Raw genomic sequence first — 22,877 nt, 5'->3', positions numbered from 1 at the left:
CAAGCTTCTGTGATTGTCATGGTCACTACTGGGCTGGATGCAGGAGGCAGGAATGTTCCTCCAGAAACCGGGATCCAGAAGGAACGGTTTTTGAAACAGGAGCTCAGGCAAGGCTGGGGTCCATAGCTGCTGCCTCGGAGGCAAAATAAGTCTCTAATCCAAGTGCAATGAGAAGTATGTTGTGAGGCTCCAGGGGGATTGAATTGTGTAGAAAAGCCAACAGTGTTGAGTTACAAAACGCTCCTAACGTAGACGCAAAGTGTCTGCAAGAATCAGAGCCCAAACTGCTCAGACAAGCTCCGTGGGGTCACGGCGGGTTGTCTGCTCTATCTGCACACACTGAGGCAGGGGGTGAGCTTCCCTCCATCACTGGAGGCAACAGGCATGTGGGCAGACCGCATGGTGTAGCTGACTGCAAGTCTGCACACTGGCATTAGCGTGTGGTACCTGGTGGTGCAACTGTCATGAGTGGAAGGGAACAAGCAGCTGCTGGGAAGGTGAAACGAGTGAATCCTCACTCATTTGGAAGATCTTAGGTGCGTGTTAGCTGGAGGTTTAAAATGCAGTGAAGCTGAGTGCCAGCAGTGGTGATGGAAGCAGAGAGGTCCGAAGACTGAAGCTGAATCTCCTCTTAAGTATTGCACAACTTCTGATGGGAAATGATGTATCCCAAATCATTTGGGACAGTTGTTAACTGGGCTGTACACAGCTAGAGTGTGCAAAGACCAAGCCTGGCCCGGACTATTTGGAAGCAAAACTGGATGAGCTAATGAGCCTTCCCATTCTTAATTGCTTCTCTGTCCTGGCATGGGTAATTCAGCATCCTGTTTTCTTTGCTAGTCTTCAATAAAGGTTTTGGAGTCCTGCTTCCCGGACAGCCTGTCACTGTGAATAAACTGATCTTACTCTAAAGGATATGTGGTTGTTCATCAGCTCTGAACTCTTCATCAGCCAATGTGAAATGAGAAAACACAGTGTGGTAGAGGAGATCATGGGGCTTTCTGCAGAGGTGGCAGCTGCTCTAAAGACAGAAAAAGCCTTATGTTTTTAAAGACCATCTGTGCCTTGGTTACTTGAGGATTTAGGATCTTACCCTCTGCCACAACAGATCTCAGCAGCATCAGCTAGACATGTACTGAGGGAGAGGTTGGCCTTGAGATGCTATCTGACCAGTGTCTCTGAGGTCAAGAGGGCTGATTGCCTTGCAGCCATAAGTTTGAACTATGTGTTGCACAAGGAAGCTTAACCTGGCCCTTTCAACAGCTGGAAGCATTTTCATCTTGATAAAACCTCAGATTTGTGGAAGGTGGAAATACCCTCTGAGCTGCAGATAAACCTTGAACAGGTATGTGAGATCATGAGACTGGGGGTTGGAGTAAAGGCCTAGGAAAGAAGACATCAAGACATCTTTTTTTGATGCTGCTTAGCTTTGTAGCTTGGACAGTTTCAGAGGTTTAACTGTTTGCAGGTGCATCAAAATGAATCTAATGAAAGGCTCTTGATCAGTGTGATCTGATGGTTTCAGGTGGTACTTCCGCTGTCCCATCTGATGCATTCATAAATCATTTGGAGGCAGAGAAGAAAAGGATGGTGGGGTCAGTGCTTAGGACAGCCCACCCTTGCAGGACCACCTGTGTGGAAGTCACGGTGCTGGTGGGTGTAAGAACATCACTGTCAGATCCCAGCAGAGGAGCAAGTAGAATGGAGCTCTTCAGAACACCACCTGCTTTCTCTGCTGGAGTGTAGGCTCATGGAGGGGCAAATTCTCTTCCTTTATCCTGGGTGTTCCTCGGGACACACTTTGGCCTCTCCTCTCCTGCCCTTGCCAATTGGAATATGAAGCCAGCAGATTGCTTTTGAGTTGGCAAATACAACTCACCTGAAGTGGTTTGAGAGATAATGAAATCCTCGTAGTCTCCAAGCGTTCGGGTATTTCCTCTTCATGCCTTGTTCTCAGACCAGAACATGGCCCATTTCATGTCCACTGTAACACAAGAGCCCTCATCAGACAAGTGATGTGATGTTGGGAACAGCAGCCGCCTCTGTCCCCTTCACTGGCTTCTTGCTGAATTTCTCTCATCTGCATAAGAGCAGGATGGAGAGTCCCCATCTCCCCTGTCCGAATTGCTCTCAGACAGACTTCCTTTAAGACTCTGTGGCATGCAGATACCTTCTGCGGCCTCTTCTGGTGTTCTCTTTGAAGACTTGTTTTCTTGTGCCAGCAAATAAGGAATTACTTAAATAGTCATGCTTGATATTCTGCTGAATGCCTGTAATGTACTGCAGGTTTCTTAATTCAGCTGGAAAATGTCTGATTCCACAAATGCTTCTAGATAGTATCAGAAGGGCCGTTCCCAGATATGGAAAATTGGCTTCATCACAAGGTGGATGCTCAGAGTTTGCATGTATTGGCCAGAGGAGAGCTCATCTGGTTGAGCAAGTTGTTTTAAAGCTTAACCCAGAGCCCTTGCTCTTGTCCTTACCCTGGGACGCTGACCTGGCAGCAGACAGTTCTGATGTGGTACCAGGACCAGCTCGAAGGTCTTACAGCAACAGAAAGTGGCTGCACAAATCCTGCAGTGATACAAGAGCCAGGGATATAGATAAACCCTCCTTTGTTTCCTTAGATAACGTGAATGTAGGATTGATGTTGTTTCTGGAGACTGACTTAGTCTGCTCTGCAGGCCGGTGCAGAGCCAGAAGGGACAGGTTTGGGGTCTCTTTAAAGGCTGCAAAATAGTGCAGCGAAAGTTGGCTGTGTTTTCTCCCTCACATGCTGTTTGTGCAAGACCTTTCCGTGCTGCTCTTCCTCTGAGCCCCAGCCTCTGCACAGCACTGTGGTGTGACTTCACTTCCTCCATCACAAACAGACCCAACCACGTTAACAAAACAACAAACCCCCAAAAGCCAACTGCTGCTGATGTCCCGTTCATCTTGAGGGCTTTGTGTATTCATCCTGTGTTCTCACCTTCACAGGCCAGGTTCTGCATCCAGAGGGAACGCTCCTCAGTTTGCCCTCTGAACCCAGTTTCATCCCACGCTGAAGCCAGGCCCCCACCTTATGCAGGAATGAGTGGGCCAGGCCGTTTGGGAGCCTTCCCTGACCTTTCACACTCCTGGCTTTTGGGGTTTTTTTTGCAATACCAGGCAGGATTATTAGGTCAATAGTCGGTGTAATCTGCAGAGGATTACACGGCTCTGCAGCTGCTGGGAACTACAGGAGCTTTCCCTTAAAGAAAAATATCTGTGTCCTCCAGGGGCTCTTAAAACATCCTTTCCTTTGGTAATTTGCCTCCTATCCAACCCCTGCACTCGCTGGCTCACCGTTAAACTTGGCCCTGGAGTTTTCTGGCACACAAGTTGCTTTGCTGTGAAGCTGCACTTGCACAGAAGGATCCCAGCATCATTCCCAGCTGTGGCAGCGCAGAACAGAAATGGGGATCTCTGGTCCCTTTGCTCGGGCTGCCCCTTGGCTGGGAGGAAGGTTGGCTGCAGCTGCAGGTGTAGAAGCTGCTCTGACCCTGTGTGACTTGGGTGCAGGTCATGTGTGGCCCAAGAGTGCTGCTCCTGGGTCTTTTTGTGAGTAAATTCAGTTTTCAGAGCTTCTCCCCCCAACAAAGGGGAAGAGAAAGCTGTGTTCATCAAGGCTTGCTGTTTTTAAGAGCTCCTCAAGACCCTGGAGTAACCAGATGTCTGGCTCCCTGCTTAATCCTCAGTGTAACATCAGCCTGCGTGGGTCAGTCTCGGCTGTTGTGGCCTTTTCACCTAATGAAGAAGTGGGTTTGGTGGTTTTTCTGTATCCTATCCCCATGTCAGCTCTGCCCCAACATCTGCCTGCCTGGTAGAGGGATCACACCAGAGCTGCTCATATGGAACATCTTCTAGCCCTGCTCTCTTGTCACCTAATGCTCTGCTGGGCATCTCCAGTACCTCAGATCGGAGCCCGGCCTCTCCTGCTTTGCCTTCTCTGCTGGCATCTCCCAGCTCTCAAGTTCTCTTTCCAGCTTGGTTTAGGTAATTCCTGGAGATGGGCTTTGGAAAAAGGCCTGTAGAGACAGGCCAAGGGGAACGGCTTTAACCTGCCAGAGGGGAGACTGAGATGAGCTCTTAGGCAGAAGCTCTTCCCTGTGAGGGTGCCCAGAGAAGCTGTGGCTGCCCCATCCCTGGCAGTGCTCAAGGCCAGGTTGGACACAGGGGCTTGGAGCAAGCTGCTCCAGTGGAAGGGGTCCCTGCCCGTGGCAGGGGTTGGAGTTGGATGAGCTCTAAGGTCCCTTCAACCCAAACCAGCCTCTGTGTTCTGCAGCATTGCATCAGTGCTGACAGTATGGAGGTTTGGAGGTGGTTTATCCGAGAGATCTGCATACAGTTACAGCATCAAGTGTGGGTACCAGTTTTAGCAGACTGACATTAAAGTTCTGTCAGCAGACACGGTTTAAACTGTTGCTGCTGTCAGGTTGTTATTTCCTGACTGGCAAGAAGAAAGCTGCCTCTGTAAGAACTGACAGCTTTGCAGCCCAGTTTTGTCGTGGAACAGGCAGGTGAAACGATTTGTTGCAGCTCCCAAGGCAGGTTGTGTTTCAGCCTAGTCCTCAGCCTGCTGTGCCTGCAGTCACTGGGAAGGCTGGTGTTGAATTCCAAGCGAGCAGGATGACATCCTGCCTCTCCAGTCTGCAACCCAGTTGTTAAAGCCTGATTGCTGGGTAAAAGCCTCGGTTTGTGTCATCTTTTTGCTAGCACTGTTCATCAGGGAGGAAGAGAAAGAGGGAATTGTACCCTTGCAGAGGAATTGTGTGTCTGTCGCTGTCATTCCTCCTGAGGGTGCTGAGAGCTGCACTGCTGAGAAATGGAATCGTTTTAGGGTTATTTAGAGGGGAGCTGGTATGTGCTGGGAGTTACTGCATCCCGGTGGGTTTTATTTAAGCAGCAGCCGCTCCTGTGAGGAGGGAGGAACGGGGATTAGCACAGCAATCCATGTCACCCCCGTGCATGGCTGTCTGCCTCGCTTCCGAAATCCACTCTGCTCACATCTGCCGGCTCTGACAGCTTGGCTGGGCATCGTGGGCAGGGTCTGGCAGCCCTGTTCCCTATCTGCAGATAAAGCAAACAATGGAAGGCGAAGCAAATGTGCTCTGATGCTGCCACCTACCTATAGGTAGCTATAACTGCTCACTGCTGGGTTTGCTGTTCAGTTCTTTAATGCACTACATGCAGGTCAAATTCAGTTCAAAGATGATTGTCCAGGGCTGAATTGCAGGAATAGTTCTGGTCGGGCTGATCCTGCCCTGGGGCAAGGGGTGATGGATTTTGTCTCTCCCATCCCTGGTGCTGGCCAGTTGCAGAAGCCGCCTCCCTCAGTGCATGAACCTGCTCTGACTCCACAGCTGGAATGCCAGTGGCCTGCAATCCTTGGGGGTCTGTTCCTCCTCCTGATGGCACTTTCCTGGAGAGGTTTGCAACACAAGGGTTGTGTAAGCAAGGAGGCAGGAAGCCAACAGGCACTTCGCTACAGTCAAAGGTAGTTTTTCCAATGCTAACGTGGGCTGCTTTAACCTTTGCCAGAACCAAAGTGCTCTTCCCCAGTTAAGTGGCATCTGAAAGGAGGCTCTAGGCAGGAGGAAACTAATAAATAAGAAGGCACCAGTGTAGCTGCACTATTATCCCCCGAGGGACAAGCATGATTTGATAAGACAGCAGCTTGTTCAGATGGAGTTTGAGCTGCTGCAAGGCAGATTAGTTTGAATCCCTGTCGGGTGGCATCTGAGATGGATGCGTCTCTGGACACAGGGATAAGGGGTGTTTGCAGGTAAGTAGCCAGTGTTTATGTGCTGGCAATAAGAAGGATGTTGTACACAGATGAGCTGAAGCTTCATTGGTGGCTGGGAACAATTCCTTCCCCAATTGTCCCTTCCTGTTAATAGGGAGAAGTGACAGCTCGGACTCCTGGTGCAGGGCACAGGAAGCAAATGAGTACAGCACTCTTCAGAGGGGTTGGCCCTCGACTAACCAGTTTTCCTTTCCTTTCCAGGTGTGGCAGATTCCCGAGAACGGGCTCACCCTGTCCCTGACAGAGCCAGTGGTGGTGTTAGAAGGTCATTCCAAGCGAGTTGGCATTGTGGCTTGGCACCCGACGGCGCGCAACGTGCTGCTCAGCGCAGGTACCGTGTCTGATGGGGTCCACAAGCATCTTCTCTCTCCTCCCTTCTCCTCCCTTCTCCTCCCTTCTCCTCCCTTCTCCTCCCTTCTCCTCCCTTCTCCTCCCTTCTCCTCCCTTCTCCTCCCTTCTCCTCCCTTCTCCTCCCTTCTCCTCCCTTCTCCTCCCTTCTCCTCCCTTCTCCTCCCTTCTCCTCCCTTCTCCTCCCTTGTGCTCCCTTCTCCTCCCTTCTCCTCCCTTCTCCTCCCTTCTCCTCCCTTCTCCTCCCTTCTCCTCCCTTCTCCTCCCTTCTCCTCCCTTCTCCTCCCTTCTCCTCCCTACTCCTCCCTTCTCCTCCCTTCTCCTCCCTTCCCTTCCCTCACGGTTTTCTTGCAGACTGGGTATTTTGAGGAAGAGCTTCATGACTCCTTTTCCTTCTCTCCAAGTTGCTTGGGGATGGTGAATCACAAGACACTGGGACACGTGGCTCGCAGCCCCCTCCTTATCTTGGCTTCAGTTATATTATCTTCAGTTCACAGGGATAAGAGCCAGAAAATTGTCTGGAGGCATGAATTACAGTATTAAAATTGTTCCAGACTTCACTTGATCTGCAAGTTTCATCCACTGATAAGTGTTCACATCTGCACCCTCCTCACCCCTGTTCTCACGTGCTTCTCTAAAAGGCCCAACTCTTCCTCCTTTCCCACTGATCCCTGCAAGGTTTCCCAGAATTCCTTCCACAAGCTTTCATTTGCAGCATTTCCCAAATTGTCTCCTTGAGGGATATGTTCTGTGCAAGGACCACAGAGACACAGTCACATCATTATGGAAATGAAATGGAGAAGTCATTAACCATTAGCATGATCCGAGGCTTTCACAGTGTGACCTTTAGGTTGGCACCCCATAAAGGAAGCCAGTCCTTTCAGCTGGGCTGTCAGATGAGCTGTGTGACTCCTGTTGATAGAAATGCTTTTTGAGGCACCAGTTTGGTTTTGATCTGCTTTCCCCAGAAATGCTTGGAGTTGCAGACCTTGTAGCAGTTAATGCAGTGAAATTCAGTGTGAGAACACACAAAAGGAGGTGATTTTTCTTAAGTAGCTTGCTCAGACTCACAGGCAGCAAGGTATGTGTGTGCAGGTTTGCTCCCAGGGAACAGAGAAGGGAGGCTGTCTGGTCTTTGCGGTCTCCAGGGTTCTCTTGGTGACAACAGACAGGTTCTGGATGTCTTTCATGCCCTTTGGGAGTTCAGGGGGATTGTTACCTTTTGCCCTGTTACATGTTTTCACCCCTCTGGAGCATTAGGAGGAATAGCTCAGTCCACACATTGAGCTTCCCTTCCCTTACCTGGTCCTCCAGACCTGCTCTTTATTTTGCTGTCATCTCAGTCTTAGGCTTTATTCTTCATCTTCTTGAGCAAAACCACCTTCCTGATGGTTGCAGTCCTTGTGAAGCTGCTGACCTTGGCTTTGCTGCCTGATATTGGTTTTCCACTTTGTTCTGCTCTTTCTCCTGCTGTCGCTTGCCTGTTTTACATCTGTGCCACTGTGACTCTTTCTACCACAAATCTCTCTGTCCTGAGAAGGCAGTGACTGGCTGCCAGCCAGTATGCTCACCTATAGAGTTGGAAGAACATTGCCTCTTTGCTCTGGGGGTCTCTTGCTCTGTCGTCCTGCAGTTGAGCCAAGACCTAAGAGCTCTTGCACACAGCTTCTGCAGTAGCAGTGGCCAGGGCAGGCTTTAGCAGACCTCCCTCAGCCCCGCCAGCATCTCCTGCTATCCCCTTCAGCTTCTTCTCTGCCAGGGACCTCTCCTGCCTGCCCCGTGCATGCAGGCAGCACACTGGTTGAGGTGGTGGCCATCTGTGGGAGCAGTGCCCAAACACTCCTGCCTTTGTCTGAGAAGGTGATTGACACTTTCAGGGGAGGAGTTTGGTGCCTGCTCTGGCTTCTTGGTCCCTGCCCTGAGCCTGTATTTGAGTGAGGATGTGCTGCCTGGAGTTCGATGCACGTGAAAGTGGATGGAGTGTGTTTAAGAGAGCATCTGAGGCTTGGAGCTGCAGCAGGTTTATTCCTTGCTCCCTGCTGCTGGCTTTTTTATCTGTGTACACCAGTATTGTGACTTTAGCTGTTGCTTTCTATTTTAGGTTGTGATAATGCAATCATCATCTGGAATGTGGGAACAGGTGAAGCCCTCATAAACTTGGATGACATGCATGTGGATATGATTTACAACGTGAGCTGGAATCGCAACGGCAGCCTCATCTGTACAGCTTCCAAAGACAAAAAAGTTCGAGTTATTGACCCCAGGAAACAAGAAATTGTTGCTGTAAGTTTGCATGGGAATTGGTAGGGTGCAGCTGGGTTTCACTCCAGCAGAGAGTTAGTAGGAGCATATAGAGAAAGAACCTTCTTGCTTGGTATCTATACACCGTGTGTAGTCAAAGTGAGGACGAAACTACGGAAGGGCTAGCAATGGTCAAAGGATTTGTCTGGGTTTACTGGGATTAGTGCTTGAACAAGGATTTTAGGGCTCAGTTTTAAAACCTGCAGGAGTGTAATTCCACTTCTAATCCTTTTGTATAATTCCAGTTCCAAAGTTACATACGCAAAGCAGTGCTTTAGCAGCCTGCGTATGTGTTGTAGCTTGCAAAGAAGTCTGCCTTCCACCTTGCAGGAGTCTGATAGGCAAAGCTGAAACGAGCCAGGAATGACCACTTCTTGAGTAGCTTAGTAATTGGTTTCTTCTCTCCAGCATCAGGCAAAGATAGGTGGATGTTGCTCCATGTAGCTGGCATCCTGCGTGGAGGAGCAGTGTGTCCTGCCAGTGAATCCATGCACCTGGGAGGGAAGCCACCACTGGATGGGCTTTTCTGTTCGTTGCTGTAAATGAACTTAATGTTCATAACCTGTCAATCTCTTCCAGGAGAAGGAGAAAACCCATGAGGGAGCCCGGCCCATGCGAGCCATTTTCCTTGCTGATGGAAACATCTTCACAACTGGCTTCAGCCGCATGAGCGAACGGCAGCTTGCCCTTTGGAATCCAGTAGGTTCCTGTCCCGTTACCCTTTGCTGTTGTAATGTCTGTTGAGTTACTAGCCCAGGCCTGCAGTCACTCACTAAATTCACAGCTCATATACTTGAGCATATTCCCTCTTCCTTCCATTGCCTGCTCCTTCTTCCTGTGCCAGAAGGTATTAGGCTGGATGTGCACTCTGTAAAGGAAATGAGTTCTCATGTACCAGTTGCTGTCTCACCAAGAGCAGCGCTGAAGCTGCGTGTTTGAGGTGCCCGAGGAGGTATGAGAGCAGAGCAGCTGCGTGAAGGTTGCTTCGTTCTGTGTGTTACATGTGCAGAGCAAGGCAGCAGCAATCCTGTCTGGCACGATGCCTGTGTCACGCCTTGTCCTTCGCTTTGTGAATTTCCTCGGGGCCTGTTTTTATTGCATTTTGTGATTAAAACGTCCTTTGGGATTTTGGGGGCTCTTACAGCACGTGGAACACGCACATCCTTCGGCATGGAGGAGACACCGCTGCGTGTTCACAAGCTACAGAGCACTGTTGCCATTCTGTGGTGCTATGATGCCATGGTCCTGTGTTAACATCAGCTTTTCCGTTCTTCATTACATCTGGCATTTTTTGTTTGCAGAAAAACATGGAGGAGCCAATAGCTCTTCATGAGATGGACACCAGCAATGGGGTCCTGCTGCCGTTCTACGATCCAGATACCAACATCATTTACTTGTGTGGCAAGGTAAAAAGAAGCTTTTGGCATCACTTGGTGTCTTTAGAGGGTAACTCCTGTTAATGGTGAGATGTTCCCCAAGCTAGAACCAAAAAATGGGTACTGCAGCAATGGTCAGAGGGAAACTCCTGTTAATGGTGAGATGTTCCCCAAGCTAGAGCCAAAAAATGGGTACTGCAGCAATGGTCAGAGGGAAACTCCTGTTAATGGTGAGATGTTCCCCAAGCTAGAACCAAAAAATGGGTACTGCAGCAATGGTCAGAGGGAAACTCCTGTTAATGGTTGATGCCTGTGAGATGTTCCCCAAGCTAGAACCAAAAAATGGGTACTGCAGCAATGGTCAAGGCTGCAGATGTATGGGGCTGCTCTGAAATCAGTGGGATCCTCACTGTGCAGAGCCATCAGAGAGCCTGTGAAGGGCTGGTTGGTAACTGGATGTTTCTTTGACATGGATTTACTCAGGTAAAGCTGCTCTTAATGCAACAAGTTGGATACTGTCAGCAAAACACCTCTTATTGGTGTGGACTCACCTTTATGGTAGTTCTGATGCCCATGGATGGCAGAACACAGCAGTGTATGGTCTGATAGGAATTGCTCTGAGTAGCCTGAGAGGAGACATAGTTTGGGCTTGTTCAGCCTGGGGAATAAAAGGCTCAGAGGAGACCTTACAGTGGTTTTGCACTGCATAAAAGGGGCTACAAGAAACCTGGAGGGGCTTTGGATAAAGGCCTGTAGAGACAGGCCAAGGGGAATGGCTTTAACCTGCCAGAGGGGAGACTGAGCTGAGCTCTCAGGCAGAAGCTCTTCCCTGTGAGGGTGCTGAGGCACTGGCACAGGGTGCCCAGAGAAGCTGTGGCTGCCCCATCCCTGGCAGTGCTCAAGGATACAGGGGCTTGGAGCAAGCTGCTCCAGTGGAAGGGGTCCCTGCCCGTGGCAGAATCCCATAGCCTGGGATTCTGTGATGGTCTACTGGTAAGCAGTGGAAGTTGTAGCCTGGATAAATAGAGCTGTAAACTGTGCCTTGGTCTGTGTTAGTGTTCCTGGAAGGAAAGGCTGTTGGATGACAGTGATGGCTGCCTGGCCTGGCAGGGAGTGGGCTGTGGGCCTGGGGAGCCCTGGCCCCTCTGCAGTGATCCCTCTTGTGTTCCTTGCAGGGTGACAGCAGCATTCGCTACTTTGAGATCACGGATGAATCCCCCTATGTTCACTACCTCAACACCTTCAGCAGCAAAGAGCCGCAGAGGGGCATGGGGTTCATGCCAAAGAGGGGCCTTGATGTGAACAAGTGTGAGATTGCCAGGTAAGGAGGGAGCCTGTCGGGATGAGGGGTGATGTCTTAGCAAGCCACTCCATCACAAGTTCGGCGATTCAGAAACCAGAATTCCTGCTTCTGCATCTAGATAGTGCAAGCCAGGGAGCATACTGGATGTTGCCCCTGGAGCCTTTGGGTGCTCCTTTGGTTATTAATGTGAGCAGGAAGCCTTGAGAAGGGAGCAGAGTCTGGGCTTGTCTGAAATAGGTGAATGTTGCAGCAGCAGTGCCTGGTGGCCAGGCTGAGGATGTTAGAGTTTGTGGCACTGGCCCAAAGCAGGCCCAAAGCAGTGAGCAGAAGGCTGACTAGTGCATACCTGTGAATCACTGGTGTGACATCCCTCCTGGCCAGAGCGTGACTCTCTGAAGTCACTGGTACCAGTCATGGGTGGTTTTCTCCAACCCTTGCAGGACCCTGCAGGTCCTAGCGCTGTGACTCCTTAGGGTTGCTCGTTTCTGATCTCCTCTGTCTCCCTTTACGCTGTTGCACGTGAGCGGCCCAACCGAGGCCACCTTTGCACAGCACTGGCTGTCCTCACGTCTAAGTCACGCCTTCTCTTCTGATGTGAAAGGTTCTTCAAGCTTCACGAGAGGAAATGTGAGCCCATCATCATGACGGTTCCTCGAAAGGTGAGCACTGCCTCCCGCTTATGTCTTTGAAGCCAGCTCGTGCCTTCCAGCCCCAAAGCACTTGACCAATTCATCTCTTCTGGCTTGCAGTCGGACCTCTTCCAGGATGACCTGTACCCTGATACAGCCGGTCCAGAGGCAGCTCTGGAAGCAGAGGAGTGGTTTGAGGGGAAGAATGCCGATCCCCTCCTCATCTCCTTGAAGCATGGGTACATTCCAGGCAAGAACAGGGATCTAAAGGTGGTCAAGAAGAACATACTGGACAACAAGCCTGCAGCAAACAAGAAAAGTGATCTCATAAATGCTCCAAAGAAAGCAGCTGATGCCTCAAACACTGTGAGTAAAGTCCACGAGCGTTTTGGGACATGAGACATGAATACCAGGGTGCTGCATCCTCACAACCAGTTATAACAAAGCTCAAGCATTAAGTACCCTGGGATTTGGGTGCCAAGAGGGTAACCTGGAGTTGAGGTGATGCTTGAGTTGTGGAGCTCCAGGCAGGGTGTAGCTGTGGAAGGTGACTGGGGCCTGTGGCACAAGGGAAGGCTTAGCTTCTTGTTCCAGCTACCCACCTGCCTGGGAGAGCTCCTGGTGTGTAAAACCCAGCCCAGGCAGTGGGACCAGTGAACCTGAGCCCAGGCAGGCCCAAAAGGAGTTGTACAAGTCCGTAGGTGGGCTCTGTAAGTAACACAGGTACAGTAATACACAGAGATGTGGAAGTGACCTCTGTCAGTCAAGCAGGTCCTTAAAGGTTGTTAAAGAGCAGATGTGGGCCCAGTATGTCCTCCAAGGTTGCTCTGCTGGCGCTGGAAAGGCTGGTCCATGCCCTGAGCATCCCAGCTGTGGCAGTGTGAGGACCCACTTCAGAGAAGCCCCTTGCTTTGGGACTCCCCTCTGCAAGAGCACATCCCAGCCGCTCTCCTCACAACCACACCTCTTGTCTTGTCTTGTCTTCCAGCAAAACGAAGCCAAATTGGATGAGATTTTGAAAGAGCTGAAATCCATCAAAGACACCATCACCAACCAGGACGAGCGCATTTCCAAGCTGGAGCAGCAGATGGCAAAGATCGCGGACTGAGCGGGGCGCCAGCCCAGGCACATCCCAGTTCCCAGTTGAGCAAGCAGCAGCCTGCAGCATTCCAGTCCGAGCTTTCCTGTTCTCCTCAGTTCACGTCAACGAGAGCGATGATTTCAAGCCAAGCTTTTTAGTGAAAGATCTTTTTTCTTTTTTTCCTGATGTTTTGATGAATTTTGTGACTGTGTCAACCAAGGCCACAAGAAATAAGTGCTACTTTGACAGGGTTTTATTTCCCCTCCCAGATGTTCTTGACGACACATCCATCCTGACTCTCGATGTTGTGCCCAGAGATCTTTTTTCTAGATGTAGGGACCAAGGCCACATTGTTCTTAACCATTTTTTAAAGTTGCCAAAAAAAAACAAAAAAAAGAAAAGAGGAAAAAAAAAAAAAAAAGAAAAAAAAAAGTTGCTTTTTATTTTCCTGATTTGCCACTTTTGCAGTATTTGTGTTTTCAATTCCCAGGGACAGCACGGCCTCTGTGTGTGTGTGTGTGTGTGTGCTGGGTGTTTCTACTGTTCAGAGAACAAAACTGAAGCTATTTTGTATAAACCTTAGGTTCTGAGCAGTCAGATGGGTTTCCTTCGCAGTGTGGCCAAGGCTGCTGCTGAGACCCCACAGGAGCTGCCTCTGCTGCCTCCCTGCCCTGTCCCCATCACCGCTGCCTGGCTGCTTACATCAAAAGTCAGTCTGAATGAGGTGATTCCCCCCCAGAACACCTCTTCTTTTACTCCACTTATAAACTAGCATCACGGTGCCCTTCTAAAACATCCCCGTGTTTGGGACTCCTCCAGCCATGTGCAGAAGGGGCAGGTTTTTACTTTGAGGCAGAAGTTCCTTTCATGCAGGTGATGTTTCTACCTTTATCCATGGAGCATAGCTTCAGGTGAGCTATGGGGGCCTCCAGGTTCTCTCTGTTCCAGCCACATGTTGCTGTAAATACTTGCTCCTGCACCACCAATGCTCATTGGCTTTGAGAAGCTTTTGAATGCCACGAGCTTGCAATCCCCTGGCCCTTCACTCAGTGCTGATGTTAGAAACCGAGGCTCTGCTGCCAAAGCAGCGTTAGCAGCAGCCAAGTGACTCTGTCACAATGGGTCTCCAGAAACAAAATGCAGCTATTATCTTGTTCTTCCTCTCCATCATTCCTGCCTCAGCCCAGCACCGTGCTGGAGATCCATCCTTGGCAGTGTTCAAGGCCAGGTTGGACACAGGGGCTTGGAGCATCCTGCTCTAGTGGAAGGGGTCCCTGCCTATGACAGGGGGTTGGGACTGGAGGAGCTTTAAGGTCCCTTCCAACCCATCAGTGATTCTGTGAAGCCATTTGCTCCCAGATCAGATGAGCATCCTCCAGCTCCAGGCGCTTCTCTCCCAGGTCAGTGGAGCAGCAGGGAGTGGGGAGGGTGGTTTTGATCCCGGTTGCAGAGCTGCTTTCCCACATGGTCCTTTGGGATCCTTGCGGGAGGCACCCCATGAGCACACCGGGCTCGTGAGCTCCTCATGGGCTTTCTTGGAGGTCTCAAGCTCTGCTTAAGAAGGATTTTGGCTGCAAGGGGCTGCCTGGGTCAGGGGCAGGTCCCTGTGGTGTGAGTGGGATCCATGCACTCTGGAAGCCACACTGGGCTGGATGGTGGTGCTGGGGCAGTGTTGGCACCCCAAAGTGAACAAAGACTATGGGGTGCCCGAGAGCTGTTGGCTGAGGAACCTCAGTGCCTGTCCTGCTCCCTGAAACAGCTCCCTGCATCCCTGAGCTGCACGCACGGAGTGTGCTTGGAACCACCACAGCAGAGCAGCATCTCTGGTGGCTGCCACTCGGCAGGAGGAACGTGTCCCTTCCTCCGGGCTGAAGTGATGGCTTCGATTCTCATTTTGCATTAGGGTAGCTAGAACTCTTCACATTCCCTGTTCTCCCCAAGGTTTGCATGTTCAGAGCTTGCAGGTTGAGGATTCTGTGTTCTGGAGGGATGTCTGTGTTTCTGTGTGTGTGTGTGTGAGGTGAAACCACACCGTGGGGATGGCCAAGTGACGTAGCTGCAGGGGGACGTGAGGAGGTGAGGATGTGTTCTGCTTGCATGGAAGCTTCATCCACGTGGGGTTTTGTGTTGTAAGTGGTGAGCACAGGAGGAGGAGGAGGAGTATCCATGACCACTGATGCTGGATTCCCGATCCAGTTGCTCCGGGTTACTTGACTGTTTGGTGCTGGTTTTGTATTGCAGTAAATGTGTGTTTTTCAGTTTGATTCCAAGCCTTTCTTTGGAAACCAACCCCATCCGTGATGCTCCCCCCCGCCGCTGAGCTCTGTGTCCGTGTGGACCGGTCCCTCCAGGCCTGGGGATGCTTTGGGGGTTTGAATTGGAGCGAAATGAGTGTTTGGAGCCATGGATGGAAGCGCCCCAAGAGGCCGGTGTGCGGGAGATGGTCCGAGGAGGGCAGAGGATTTAGTTGCTAAGCTTGTGGTTTATTTCATGGACCTGATGCCTACCCAGGCTCAACCGGAGTCAGTGCCTGAAGCTTTTTGTAGCCGTGATATCCCAGAAGAGAACCAGCCGAGTCCTGAAAGATGCGCTCTTATAGAGCGGCCATAGTATCTGTCCAAATCTTTGCTTCCATTTTCAAAAGATAAAGGTCATTGATTATAAACTGCCTCTGCTTTGCTGCTTCTTTGCCTCCCTGCGTCCTGCCCCCGCCGCGCCGTAGGTTTAACCGTACCCGTGATGGGGCTCCCCTTAACTGCAGCCATAGAAACCCGGCTGCGTGGGCTTGTGGCTGAGCAGGGACTGTCCTCTGGAGCCCCACTGCTCACCCGCTGTGTCCCAGGGGATCCAGGGCCCATCCCTGTGGACACACCAGGAGTTGCTGCTGCTGCTTTCCCTGTGAGTGAACCCGAGAGGTTGGCTCCATATGGACTTAATGGCAGGGATGTTGGGGGTGTCTTGGCCAAGACTGGGGTGATGTAATCTCTGGAAGGACCAGCATGGGTCTTCCCCAGCTGAAACCCCCTTCAAGGGCACAGGAAGTGCTGCAGCAGCAATGCCAGCTCCAGCTGGGGATGGAATCACTCGGTCCCCATCCAGGTTGGAGCCTTCCCTTGGGGCGGCAGTGTTTCTTCCACCCTGCTGCCCAGGGATGGGACAGGGATGCTGTAGATGAGATGCTCCCTGGCCACCCGTGCACACCCTGCACCCATCCCAGGGCTGCTGCTCCCCCCTCTGCCCTCTCACAGCTGCTCCCCCAGACCTGATCCCTATTTTCCATGTGTGTTCCACCCCCTTGGCCAGGGCCTTTCCGGCAGGGATGGGGTGAGCCCAGCCCGTGGTCCTGCCGGGGGCCATGTGTTGTTTATGGCCCCCGCAGCAGCGGATGTGCTCTTGCAGCATCCTTCCTGCAGCCGCAGCCCCGGTGCCTGCAGTCAGGGCGGGTGCTCCAGCCGGTGCAGCACAACGTGCCCCTGACACAGCCGCAACCTGCAGGCTCCCTGCAGCCCCCCGAGAGCTCCCCAGCATCACTGGTGCTTGGAGGAGGACCCCGGCACAAAGGCATTGAGCCAGGTCCTCAACCTCCTCCTCCTCTTACTGTGGAGCCCATTTCCCAGTGTTGGGGTCCCTCTCTGTCACCTCTTGGTGCACCACGACCTGTTCCCCCCCCCCATGGCCATGCCCACACCATGCCCGGGGTGGCCGCCAGCCCTTGGCACCAGGTTTGCATCACTTCTGCTTTCGGCACCCAGCTCAACCAAAGCCACCAGTGGGGCTGAGCCATCCGGGGAGCTGCCAGTGGGCACCAGGACACGAGGCAGGGGTGAAACACCCCTTTTGGGGGGCACCCCCATCCCCACCGCCCTGCCCAGCCCTTGGGGGCTGAGAGGGCACCTTGGACCCTGCACATGGCCCGGTCCTTGTGGCCCCGCTCCTGAGTGACGTCCTCCCCACGCAGGGCTCTGAAACCACAGCAGCTCTTCCGTGCTGCCTCCCCTTCTCCTCCCTGCACAGGCGGAGGTGCCCTCGGCGCCCCTCGGCTCCCGGCATCACCCAGCCTGGGGCTGGATCTGCTCCGGTGCTCGTGATTCCCGCTGGAGCCGCAGCTCCGGGTCCCACCGCGGCCCCCGGCAGAGGTGAGCGCCAATGGGGAGGTGCTGGGTTGGGGATGCTGCGGGTGCAGAGAGGCTCGGGGGTATGTGTGGGTCCCAGGGGTGCCGTGCTCCGTGCAGCGCTGGTCAGTGGGGTTTGCAGGAGGGGAGGGGGGGTGTTCTGGGATGTGGGAGCCTAACAGGGATGCTCGGTGCCAGGGGAGCGTTGATCCGTGTTTGGATGCGGTTGGTGCAGGACCGCAGGGATGCTGCTGTCAGAGGGGGTATTGGTGACTGATGGATGTAAGGGGGGATTTGGGGTTGGGGGGGGGTTTGCTGCCCCTCCAACCGCGGTGCAGATGCACAGGTTCATGGTGGCCTCATCCTCGGAACGCGGCACCAGCCCGGCCGGTGGAAGGGGACAATGGAGCACCCCAAAAACCCTGTGTGAACCCCCCCCCCCCCGTGGTTTCATTTCTGCACGGGCGTCATCCTGCAACTGCCCCATCCTGCAGCAGGCGCCTCCATCGCGGCTCGTTTCCCATTTCCAGACACTCCACTTCCTTCTCAAGGCTTTCTTAGCAAGCACGGGGCCGGGGCTGAGCCCTGCAGGAGGAGCAGGAAGAGGCTGGGGTTCATCCACCCCCCCCAGACCCACAGTCCCCTCTCTAGGAGGGGAGGAGGAGGCTTTGCTCAAGGGCAATCCCTCCTTGAGGCCATTTCCAGCCTGAATCCTGCTCAGCATCCTCCCGCCGGAGCAGGACCCGGTTTCACCTCCCCATCTCTTCCCCGCAGGTCCCATGGCGCCGTGTTCGGCAGTGCTGGTGCTGCTGGTGCTGAGCACCCTGCGAGCGTGCGGGGCCGCACCTCAGCACCAGGGTGTGCGATGGGTCTGGGGGGTGCAGGATGAGGCCCCGCTGCTCGCCCGTGGGAAGAGGGACGGTGTCGGGAAGCAGCTCGGTGCCTCCGCACCGGGACCTGGCCGCGGTGCCACCGCGATGCCCAGCAGCAACGAGACCGATTCCCTTGAGCCCAACCCGCTTATGGGCTCTACACCAGCACCATCAGCACCCAGCACCAGCGCCAGCCTGCACCGGGCACTGGTGATGCCAACCACAGCCGATCCCTTGGATGAGACCGATTCCCCCGAGCACGACCCATTGCAGAGCTCCGCACCATCACCAGCAGCACCCAGCACCAACGCCAGCCAGCACTGGGCACTGGTGGTGCCAACCGCAGCCGATCCCTTGGATGAAACCGAATCCGCTGAGCCTGACACGCTGCTGCCAGCAGAGCCGGGCATACAGGCAGCACCCGAGAGGGGCATCACCACCATCCCCATCCACCTCGTGTCACCCAGCGAGGGGGCGACGGTGCCCATTGGCACAAACAGCAGCTCCTCCCCGGGGCCACGCTCAGCGACACCCCCAGCCCTCGGGGCCACCACCACCGGGTACAAGGGAGCCGGAGCCCGCCCTGTGCCCACCCATTGGGACTCGCAGCCATGGGGCACGGCGGAGCCGGTGCCCTGGGACCCCAGCGGGGTGATGGGCAAGTGCCTGCTGAGCGTCCTGCTGCTGGCGCTGGTGGCCGCCACCTTCATGGTGTGCACGGCGGTGCTGGGGGCCCTGCTGTGGCGCCGGACGCGCACGGCGCGGCGCCGGCTCAGCCACACCGAGATGCTCTGCATCCCCTCGCTGACGCCCGACGGTGACGGCGCCGCCAACGGCCCCCGGCCCTCCCTGGTCCGGCCCCCGAGGATGCTGCTGGATGGGGGCCCCGAGGCTGATGGCGACAATCTGACTCTGAGCAGCTTCCTGCCCGAGCACGCCTGAGCCTCGGGACCGGGTCCTGCATCGCAGAGCATCCTGAGCCCCGGGACCGGGTCCTGCATCCCAGAGCATCCTGAGCCTCGGGACCGGGTCCTGCATCGCAGAGCATCCTGAGCCCCGGGACCGGGTCCTGCATCCCAGAGCATCCTCAGCTGCAGGACTGGGTCCTGCATCCTAGAGCATCCTGAGCCCCGGGACCGGGTCCTGCATCCCAGAGCATCCTCAGCCGCAGGACCGGGTCCTGCATCCCAGAGCATCCTGAGCCCCGGGACCGGGTCCTGCATCCCAGAGCATCCTGAGCCTCGGGACCGGGTCCTGCATCCCAGAGCATCCTGAGCCCCGGGACCGGGTCCTGCATCCCAGAGCATCCTGAGCCCCGGGACCGGGTCCTGCGTCCCAGAGCATCCTGAGCCCCGGGACCGGGTCCTGCGTCCCAGAGCATCCTGAGGCTCGGGACCGGGTCCTGCATCGCAGAGCATCCTGAGCCCCGGGACCGGGTCCTGCATCGCAGAGCATCCTGAGCCCCGGGACCGGGTCCTGCATCCCAGAGCATCCTCAGCTGCAGGACCGGGTCCTGCATCCCAGAGCATCCTGAGCCCCGGGACCGGGTCCTGCATCCCAGAGCATCCTGAGCCTCGGGACCGGGTCCTGCATCCCAGAGCATCCTCAGCTGCAGGACTGGGTCCTGCATCCCAGAGCATTCTGAGCCTCGGGACCGGGTCCTGCATCCCAGAGCATCCTCAGCTGCAGGACTGGGTCCTGCATCCCAGAGCATCCTCAGCCGTGGGACCGGGTCCTGCATCCCAGAGCATCCTCAGCCGTGGGACCGGGTCCTGCATCCCAGAGCATCCTTAGCTCCGTGAGTGGGCCCTGCATCCCAGAACATCCTATTTTAACATGGACCAGCATGGCGGGGAGCTGCTGTCCCCAGGATGAGCCCAGACCTTGAGGCCGACCCCATTAAAGCGTTGCCTGGACCTGATGGTCTATTCCTTGTGGGAACAGACCCCATCCTGCCCACATCCCTGCTGGAATCCCACTACTCCATCCTCCTCCCCCCGGCAGCAGCCCCAGGGAGCGGAAGTGAAACCCACATCCCACCCCATGCAGGGAGCAGACCCAGGGCTTGGGGACCACGGCCCTGGGGACCCAGCGTGGGGCTCGGCCTCGTGCCGCGGTGTGGGAGCGGAAAGGGTGGAGGTGCAGGGCGGAAATGCAGGGGGGGAGGACGGGATGGGGACGGGGGGGTCGTGGTGTAACGTGTTCCTGCGCTGCGGTCGCCTGCAGCGGGGCGGGGGGGACGCCTCCGGTGCTGTCACTGCTCATCGGTGGCTCCGTGCGCTGCTCGTCCCCATGAGCAAGCGGTGCTCACAGGCTCTCAGCCTCCTAGGGAGGTGCTGGCCAGGGCTGGCCCTGCCTGTGGCTGGGAGGGATGGGGAGAGTGAAGCCAAAGTGGCCACCGAGGGTCCCTCTGCCTTGCTGGTGCCTGGTGGCTGTGGGGCTTGGATTTGCTCCCAGGTCCCACCTCCCTCTCCTGTGTTGGTCACCCCTTGAGCCACCAACCTGATCCTTTCCTTGTGCCTGGTGCTGGGGGAGCCACCCAAGGGAGGAGAAATCAGCCAGGACTGTCCCTGTGCTGCCAGGCTCAGTGTCCCCGTGTCCCCATACCTACCCGTCCTGGTAAGGGATGCATCCCCCATTCCTGCATCCCCATGCTGCCTCAGTATCCCCATCCCTGCATCCCCATCCTGGCTCAGCGTCGCCATCCCCGCATCCCATCCCTGCTGTGGCCAGGCTCAGCATCCTCACTCTGCCTTCCCAGATTCAGCATCCCCATTCCTGCATCCCCATCCCCACATCCCCATTCCTGCATCCCCATCCCCACATCCCCATCCCCACCCGAGCACTCCCCTCCACCCTCGATGCTCACAGCTCACACAGAGCAGTGAGGCTCCTCCACACGCTCTCCAGGTCCCGCTGTGCCCCCAAGCTGAGCCCTGGGTGCGCAGCCCCCCTAAAGCCGCGTTCAGTGGTGGCCATCCCACACCCCCCGGCCCCATTCCCTGTTTACATTCCTGTTGTCCCGGGATTTGATCCATCTGGGGCTGAGCGGCCCCGCACCCTGCTGCAGATGCAAATGTTTATGGTGAATCATTGCGGGTGGGGGGATCCGCAGCCGGTGGCTGGTTCCGGATGGGACATCCTGACCATGGGCGCCCTGCTCTGACCCCCCCCTCCCCATGTGGGTGCCAGTGCCGTGCCAAAAGCTGCCGTAGGAGTTCATGGATCGCCTCTAACGGACACAAAGGTTTCTGTGCTTAAACCTCCATGCACATGGTGCAGGCTGGGGAATGGGAGCCCACAGGGACCGCTGTCACGCAGAGGTGAAGGGATGCTCCCATCATCCAGCTTCACCCCCACAGGGGCTCATCCAGCCCCGGTCCAAGGTGGGGATGAGGCTGCTGGATCCCGATGATGCGGATGGGTGCGTGTCAGAGGGATTGCTCCGCGCTCATCCAGCCCCGGTCCAAGGTGGGGATGAGGCCGCTCAGGTGCCATCTGCTGCCACCTCGCTGCCAGGGCCGTGTCACAGCGGGTCCCTGGGCACCCGGGGCTGGGCATGGAGCAGGATCAGTCCCTGTAGGTGTCCCCCTGGCACGGCGCATCCCGGCGAAGCAAATTAGAAGCAGAGCAGGGCTGGGACGTCCCAAATTGCCGGTTTCGGGGCCGGGCCCTGCGGGACCCACGTTCCAGCGGCCCCAAATTACAGAGCGGGGCCGAGCCCTGCCCAGCGCCACGGGCAGAGCCCCCGCCCGCCGCAGGCTAAAACGGCAGCGGTAATGGTCGGGGTGCGCTGGCACCGGTGACCCCGCGGCTCCGGCACCGGCACAGCCCCGGGGCAGCGCGGCAGGGACCGGGAGCCGGGATGGGGACGGTGGGGACCATGGAGGAGGAGGGATGGGGAGCCTGGGCAGGGCGAGATGGAAACCGGGGATAAAGAGGGACGGGGACCCTCGAGATGGGAAGATGGGAACACTGGATGAGGTGGGACGGGGACCTTGGGCACGGAGGAGTAAGGACCCTGGGCACAGAGGAATAGGGACCTTGAGTAAGGAGGGATGGCAACCCTGGGCATAAAGGAATAGTAATCCTGGAAGAGGAAAGACGGGAAACCTGGATAAAGTGGGATGAGGACCCTGGACATGGAGGGATAGGGACTGTGGATGAGATGGGATGGGGACCCTGGACATGGAGGGATAGGGACTGTGGATGAGATGGGATGGGGACCCTGGATATGGAGGGATAGGGACTGTGGATGAGATGGGATGGGGACCCTGGACATGGAGGGATAGGGACTGTGGATGAGGTGGGATGGGGACCCTGGACATGGAGGGATAGGGACTGTGGATGAGGTGGGATGGGGACCCTGGACATGGAGGGATAGGGACTGTGGATGAGATGGGATGGGGACCCTGGATAAGGAGGGATAGGGACTGTGGATGAGATGGGATGGGGACCCTGGACATGGAGGGATAGGGACTATGGATGAGATGGGATGGGGACCCTGGATAAGGAGGGATAGGGACTGTGGATGAGGTGGGATGGGGACCCTGGACATGGAGGGATAGGGACTGTGGATGAGGTGGGATGGGGACCCTGGATGAGGAGGACTGAGGACCATGGACACAGAGGAATAGGGACCTTGAGCAAGGAGTGATGGGGACCCTGGGCACGGAATAATAGTGACCCTGGATGAGCAGGGGTGGGGACTGGCCAGGATGGGATGGGTTCTGTGGACATGGAGGAATGGGGACCCTGGGCAAGGAGGCTCAGCCCAGCACCGGCATCGCTGGACACACAGAGGGGGAATCACGGCCCCATTGCCACCCGGGCTGCAGGAGCGCATCCGGCTGCCGCTGGCGCCGCTCCCGCCGCCGCTCTCCTTTCCCCCTTCCCTGCGAGATCCCAGCCCTGGCGGTTGGAAGCCGTTATTTCTGGGAGCCGCGATTCCCTTTGGCGCCGGCTCCCGGTGCCAGCGGCCGTGGGGACCGGCCCCGCCGTGCCCGCGGTCCCGGGGCGCTGGGGCTATGG

At 55.5% G+C, this 22,877-nt stretch overlaps 2 protein-coding genes across 2 annotated transcripts in view; both read left to right on the top strand.

Moving 5' to 3' along the window:
- The window catches only part of CORO1C (coronin 1C), a 41,031-nt gene extending 27,896 nt beyond the window's left edge, over positions 1 to 13,135 (top strand). Inside the window, exons 4-11 of the mRNA XM_057412828.1 lie at positions 6,026 to 6,155; positions 8,274 to 8,455; positions 9,053 to 9,172; positions 9,775 to 9,879; positions 11,025 to 11,170; positions 11,754 to 11,811; positions 11,902 to 12,147; positions 12,770 to 13,135. Of these exons, the coding sequence (XP_057268811.1) occupies positions 6,026 to 6,155; positions 8,274 to 8,455; positions 9,053 to 9,172; positions 9,775 to 9,879; positions 11,025 to 11,170; positions 11,754 to 11,811; positions 11,902 to 12,147; positions 12,770 to 12,889 (1,107 nt within the window). The 3' untranslated portion in view covers positions 12,890 to 13,135. The remainder of the gene's footprint in view (positions 1 to 6,025; positions 6,156 to 8,273; positions 8,456 to 9,052; positions 9,173 to 9,774; positions 9,880 to 11,024; positions 11,171 to 11,753; positions 11,812 to 11,901; positions 12,148 to 12,769) is intronic.
- A 3,769-nt stretch (positions 13,136 to 16,904) lies between these two features.
- Positions 16,905 to 19,191, top strand: SELPLG (selectin P ligand). The gene is made up of 2 exons (XM_057412389.1): positions 16,905 to 16,998; positions 17,749 to 19,191. Exon 2 carries the CDS (start codon positions 17,754 to 17,756, stop codon positions 18,786 to 18,788), a length of 1,035 nt encoding a protein of 344 aa, XP_057268372.1. The 5' UTR covers positions 16,905 to 16,998; positions 17,749 to 17,753; the 3' UTR covers positions 18,789 to 19,191.
- Positions 19,192 to 22,877: the final 3,686 nt, after the last annotated feature.

The sequence above is a fragment of the Pezoporus wallicus genome, unplaced genomic scaffold, assembly GCF_028554395.1.
Source record: "Pezoporus wallicus isolate ANWC-B61680 ecotype Strahan unplaced genomic scaffold, APGP_CSIRO_Pwel_v1 contig_13850, whole genome shotgun sequence".
Taxonomy (NCBI): Eukaryota; Metazoa; Chordata; class Aves; order Psittaciformes; family Psittacidae; genus Pezoporus; species Pezoporus wallicus.
This window is presented reverse-complemented; position numbering and strand designations above follow the sequence as displayed.